Here is a 6,977-nt window from a genome sequence, read left to right on the forward strand (position 1 = left end):
AAATACAGAAATGAAGGAAATAAGGCAAATGACATTGCAAAACCGACTTGTGTTAAATTATATACTAGCCAGCAAAGGAGTCGTCTGCGCTTTAATAGGTAAAAAATGTTGTACTTATATTCCCGATAATTCAGAAAAAATCCAGGATTTAAGTAAACATATTCGAAAAGAAGCAGCTAAATTGCATAAGTCAGATAGTTGGAATTTGAATTCTTACTTTGGCTCTATTTTCAGTTCCTTAGGCTCTACCATCATTCATAGTTCATTGATATTGTTTGTTGTTTTTATTGGAGTATGCCTAGTGTTTATGATAAGCAAATAAGGAATAGCCCATCAACCAAAAACAAAGTATAAAATGTCTTTGTTGAAACAGCAGAAAGTAAAGAGAAAGAAAAACTAGAAGTTGAATGGCTATAAATATCTAACTTGTTAAAAAAAATAATTAGGGAATGTAGGAGTAAATTTAGTCGGCTTCTAGCCTACTTGACTAGAAAAACAGACAGAGACCAGAAGTGCTGATACTGCTTATTTCAGTTATATGTTTTGAGATAAGAAATCCGGCATGTCTTATTACCTTGTGCACAGATGTCCAATTAAGTAAACTTGTTTTAGTTTCTCCAAGGTCATATTTTTTTTCTCTCTTTATCTGTCTTAAGTCTAAAAATGCTTGAAAACTTGGAGGAGGATTCCTTCGAAACAGACAAGTGGGTGATTCCCCTTGCTGTATGAAACCCTTCCTGCGATCACAGTATAGCCCTAAATAAAGAGAAGCTGGCTCTGTCAGTTCTGATTCAACCACAACGTGAAGTTTAATTTATTCCACATTAGTAACCGCACATGTGCAGAGACACAGAAGTATAACTATGTAATTTCTCCTTTCAGGATTGTCCAGTTTCCTCCAAAAAAATCACACTTCCCCCAGAGGCCAAGAATGTTCCCCAAAATCATGGAACTGACCAGATATCCTGGGTCCAGAATTACCACATTACTCATGAAGGTAAGCATAAGGCCTCAAACTCATTCACTCAATGTCAAGTATAATGGCATGGATCAGCATTTTTATATGAACTGCATCTCACTTCTCTTTTTAGTAGGTGACTAAAGTGTTAATACCAGATTCTAGATAAAATTTAGAGATTACTATAACAGATTCAGATAACGACACACAGTATAAGCAATCAAATTCTTTCAATGAATCCACAAAGAGAGTCACCCACCAATAATTACAACAAGCAACAAATTTTAAAGACATGTAACAGGTCTTTCTAACGTTAGAGTTGCTTGGTTTTTAAACAAACTTTTTTCCAGTACCAAGTAGGCCGAAAGACATTCTGAAAACAAAACAAAAAAAAACAGATTTCCCTTTAAAAAAAAATTCTGTACCATGCCTTAGTTCCTAATCTGAAAGGAAAATGCAAGATGCTTTCACAAATAGATTCCAAAGAATCAGCGCCAATGTAATTTCCATCAAAATTCCTGAATTATAAACAAGAGCCTATTTAGCCAAATGTCTATTATTATTTGCTGGTTTTATTTATTTATTGGTCTAAAATTAGAGAGAGATCTATATCTATATAGATATCCATCTATATCTATACCTATACATCTATATCTATAGAGGCCCATTATCTTAACCACCCTGTTGTGGGTGCAAAATAGATGATCTTTACTTCTTGAGTAGGATGTGTAATTTCCACAAAGATACCAAAGAAAAGCTCTCACACATTCTGCAATCAGGTCACATTAATGCATCACAAAAATACAGACTATTAGTATCTTCTGCCTTCTTTTTTGTATTTCAGATTGCATTTCTGCTTTGTAAACATTACTGTAATTCACATACCTCCACAAAGTGAATTTACAAGATGATTCAGTTTTACAACTGACAGTTTAAAAAGCAGGAAAAAGGGGTAATCAGTGTCACTAAACCTTTAGAGATCCAATGATAAAGTGAAAAAAGTAAAAATCAACAGACATCAGAGATCAGGGTAGCTCTTTAAAGTCAGATTTAAAAAAAATTAAAGTAGGATTCCTAATTTTTATTTCCAGTTCTACCAGTGTGGGACCAGGTAGATCCAGCATCTCCCAGGACCTCCATCTGTAAAAAGAATTCTTACTAACTCCAAAAGGATGCAGTGAGGCTTTATGTGGGAAAAGAGTTTAAGGATCGTACTGAAAACCATTAGATAAAAGTAAAGAATTGCTTTAAAATATCATACAAATAAAATACAATTTCTCCTCCTAAAACCATATTAAGTGTAATGAAGTTAGGAATGCTACATTTTTAAACTATTTTTCCATTGAAACATTTTGTGTTCATTCAAATTGCAGATTCAATATGCATTCTTTTACCTAGTCCCTCCACAGATTATTCAATCCAAATAATTCTCCAAGTAAAAATTTACTTCTAACAAATTTAATCTAATATTTACAAGAAAACTAGCAAACTTAAGAAATTTTATGTTATTCCTGAAATGCAATGTTTACAAGCAGCCTTCAAGAATGGTTTTTACTATTTGTAAGGATACCTCACTACTGCAGAATTACCATAGGTCAGAGGGCCAAGCTTTTTGACAGATGTGCTGTTAGCCACACACCCTCCTTAAGTGCCACACCAATCCCCTTCCCTTGCCTGATCTTCTGTCCCACTTTCTGCTCCCTGTTCGATTTGCTGCCCTGCTTCCCTGAACCTGTTACATTTGCTGCTTTGCTTTGCTTTCCTGCCCTAACTGCCACGGGTTGCTGTCCCCTCTCCAACCTGATGCATGCCATGCACAGAGGGTGCCCATGCCTTAAGCAATTGGTCCAGATACCTGGGGCTATGGACAAACATCTCTCTTAAGGGCTTTGAAGAGGTAAGGAGAGCTGCCACTTTGAAGCATGCATCAGCTGTTACAATACATATTGCTACAGAACAGGCAAGTTAGCCAACTCATTGCAACCCTGTCAGTTACAGACTTGTAACACACTTGCTACACTTGTCTCATTACAGAAGCAAGCATTAACAATTACATGTTAATGGCTTATATCTGTAGCCTTTAATACTGACATAATTGTTACATGGGTCTACACACTGGGTTAGCCAGCATGGGTGTGAACTGGCTGCACTACCAAGTTATAGCCAAAGCCAAGTTACTGAAACCAGTAAAGCCCCGTACTCACCTGTTAGCATGTTGTATTTCTGGAGGAACATTCAGTGATTCTTAGCCCTACAATAAGATAAACTGCTGTATTTTTTTCCAGTTAATCATGGGAGAACTTCTTTTTCCTTCCAGAAATTCTACAGAAATTGTATGGAAGCACCAAAAGACTGTCAACACTTAGTTAAGCCTCTGTCTTTATTACAAAATTGATGCATTAGCAGCTGCAAATGAAAGAGCTACCTGAGCTCTGTCTTACAGCCCTAAATGCAACAGCTAGCCTAAACTGAGAGCATCAAGCTCAGGTCAGGGATCTTTGAATAGAAGGGAGTTCTGAAACAACTTCCCAAGAATGAAAAGTGAAGACATGTCCTAAGCAATTACTTTCTAGCTGCCTATACATTCTTTAAGAAGGGTATCGGTTTAGCTATTTGACAACTGAGATCAGCAAGTATGTACCTTCTCAAAATTAGTAGCAATGAAAAAAGAGAATCAACCATCAAAAAATACTCTGAAGTGAGACAAATTCTTTTAGGTAATAAGTTATTAATGCCTTCTTTTTTTGGGGGGGGGAGGGGGAAGAAATGCAGTCGGGCCTCAAAAGTACATTCAGGGAACTCTCTATTCCTAGAAATAAACGTTAAAAATATTTTTTAAAATAAGAAATAAAACACATTTTGAGCCATAGTCAGCCTGTTTCAAAGTGCCTGCATTCTACAGAGTAATTTTCACAACTCTTAATACACCCAGGATCTGCTGTTCTTTTCTATCTGTGATTTTGCCAAGATCCATAAAAATGTCAGTGTTGGCAGAAACACGCGAGTCACCTATATAATAATTTAGGCACATACTGCTTCTGGAAGAAAGATTCAGTTAAATACGAGAACGCTAAATATTCAAAATTTTAGATCTTTCATTCTCAATCTATAGCAAATTAATTCACTATTTCGGTACTTTTTGTAATTGTGATCAATACTAATGAATTTCACGACTAAGAACTTCAACACCAGCCTACTCCGTTCCACCACATCCTCCTTTTCATTAGTTCTCCAAAAGAAAAGCAGGGGGCGGGGGAGGGAGTGCCACTCAGAGTATGATCTGAGCATTACCAAACCTACTTATAGAAAGCATGACAGACTATGCATCATCAAGAATGCCCTTCCATTTAGCCACTTCTGCTCAACTTAAGGGCCGTTAATTTGAGCACCCCAGTACATACTGTGTAAGATGTTATCTCCAAAAGAACCAGAATTCAACCCATTTAGGGATTCATGGGTGAAAGCCTTAACCTTTAAGTACTAACTTGATTCCTGAGCAAAGCTTAAGTTCACACAGCATAACATAACATGCTTCTCTTTGTGAAACACCATTTAATAAGCAAAATGCTGTATCTGCTGGAGTTGCAATTATTGAAAAGAGAAGGTGAAACCCCATGTAGATTTCACTTTAATAATATAATCTGGAGGCAAGCACATGCTGTGGTAAGGCATGGATACAAAAAAACATTTTGCAACTTTTACCAAGAATAAATGGTAAAAGAGCACTCTAATTATGAAAACTACTATTACCAGCCCAAAAATCCAAAGGAAGTCAAAACCAAAACAGAAGTTATGCTGTGCTTGGGAAAGTGTACTTTCTGTAGAGCACTTCACAGGCATCACAGAACAGGACAGTCCCTGCCACACCTTGCCTCTGGGGCCCCTACTCCTGTGACTGAATCTGCAAAAAAGCAACAAGGGTGCTATGAGTGGGTGCAGAAAACTGCACGCAGACTTAGATGCACGGCCATCTCAGAACATGGAAAGACACAAAAAAAAGAAATAGCAAGAAAGTTAGGGTTCCTCATGAGTCCCAGCAGATAACAGGTAAATTGTTTAAGAGAAACGCTGCCATTTTTTTCTGTTGCTCTCCTATCCTAACTCAACTACTTCTCTGGGCTGAGCCCCACAGGTTAGTGAGTTCCCCTCTTCTGGTCTAATATTTCAAGGACTAAGCCACCTGAATATATGATTCAATTTAGATGAGAAGAAAAAATGCGTACTCACAACTGCCGTTCTTTACAAGTTTATGGCACATCTGGCAGTAAGACTTTTTCTTTAGGATGCAGGATTTCATAAAAAGTCTCATCTTTCACTTAAGAACTGTTTCTAAGCCTTAGAGTTACAGAGAAAAAGTTGAAAATCTGACCAACATGAAAGTTCAACCCAAAGAAAGAAATAATAATAATAAAATATCTGTTCTTTATAAAAGTGTAATGATTTTTAGATCAAGTCACTTGATTTAAAAACCATTTGGGGCACTTGTTACACAGCTCATGAACATTTGCGGCTGCGCATCAAAGCCTCCTATACACATCTGCATTAACATCCCAGAAAACTAACAAATTCTGAGTAGTGAAAAACACAGCTTTACTTTATTTTCAAAATACATCTTAGAACCCAACTATGAAAAAATCCCAATATAGGTTGTGTACTTTACCAGTTTAAACTACACAGACAATGGTTAAAGTAAACTCTACATTACACATGAAATGAACTGCTCATTTACAAAACTTTATATAAATGGGTAAGAACTTTTTTAGTGTATGGAACCCAATTATTTTTCTGCGTAGATCCAATTATATACACAATATAGTCAGATATAAAATTGAGGAATGGTTTTCTAAAGGTAACAGCTACATTTATTCTTAACCCACGCTAGAGTTAAGGGGGGAAAACAATCAGAAGGAACAAAATCGCCTACATACTTTTTAGTGAGAGAAAAGATGTGGAAAGGTTTTTCCATGTAATGGAAGGCAGCATATGCTGGAGCAAGTAAATTAAAATTCTCCAAGCAAAGTGTTACAGCCAGGTTGCTACTTCCTCTCTGTAGGACCTAGCCATTTATACTGAAGCTGACAGAACGCATCAAAATAAACTCAGTTTAACATTTAACATTTCACCTTCGACTATTACAACACACTCGTTGCATTGTAATGGGAAGTATAACTTCAGAGATAGGTTAACCTAAAAAATAAACAAAACACCAGACACAACAGCACCCTGGGAAGAACTATGAAACTTTACAATGCAAATATCCACCTTCTATTAAGCTACGCTTATAAAAACCTCCTATAGGTACCAGACTGAAGGGCTACCAAAACATAAATAAATCCAGGGGGCTGCATTTCAAGAACTTCACTACACTTGATCCGAGCCCAGAAGAGGCCAAGAAACCCCAAACCCAACCCAACCCATCCACCCCTCGGGGGAAAAAAAAAAAAAGCACAACACTTAGGACCAAGTAGATTTTTACATCTGTAGAAATCAGTAACTGTCCTGCTTAGGGTCACGAAACCCAGCCAGTGACAAAATCATTTACAGGAGGCCCTTCGTCCCCACAGAAGCCGGAGGGACAAGAGACTTTTACATACTTCTCTCGGCAATTCTCAACCCTGTGTATGGAGGGAGGACACAACGAGACACCACGAAGTGCCCCGGGATGCCTGCAGACCCTTTCTGGGGTGCCACACAGCATACACCCACCCTTAGGTGGGCAGACACGAACCCCACCAGAGAGCTGCCCCGGCCCCTTTTCTCGATGGCCGATCAAGGTGGTGGCGGTTTTGGGGGGGCGGGGGGAGAACCTGTGGCTGCCGGGCAGGGCGGTCCCTCGGCGGCACCCACCTGTCCTCCGAGTCCATGCGGCTGAGCGGCTCCCCGTCCGACGACATCTCCAGGCTGCCGCGGCGGCCGCCCGACGTGGCGCTGCAGCTGCTGCTGCCGCCGCCGCCCGTACCGTAGCCCTCGTCCGCGCCGCTCGACACGCTACTGCTGCTGCTGCTACTGCTGCTGAGCT

The 6,977-nt window shown here is 38.9% G+C and overlaps 1 protein-coding gene across 1 annotated transcript in view; it reads right to left on the reverse strand.

Moving 5' to 3' along the window:
* Positions 1–6,977, reverse strand: part of AEBP2 (AE binding protein 2) — a 76,117-nt gene that overhangs the window by 68,713 nt on the left and 427 nt on the right. The window contains exon 2 of the mRNA XM_019544471.1: positions 6,806–6,975. Coding sequence (XP_019400016.1) covers positions 6,806–6,975 — 170 coding nt within the window. The remainder of the gene's footprint in view (positions 1–6,805; positions 6,976–6,977) is intronic.

The sequence above is a fragment of the Crocodylus porosus genome, unplaced genomic scaffold, assembly GCF_001723895.1.
Source record: "Crocodylus porosus isolate Cpor-Errol unplaced genomic scaffold, CroPor_comp1, whole genome shotgun sequence".
Taxonomy (NCBI): Eukaryota; Metazoa; Chordata; order Crocodylia; family Crocodylidae; genus Crocodylus; species Crocodylus porosus.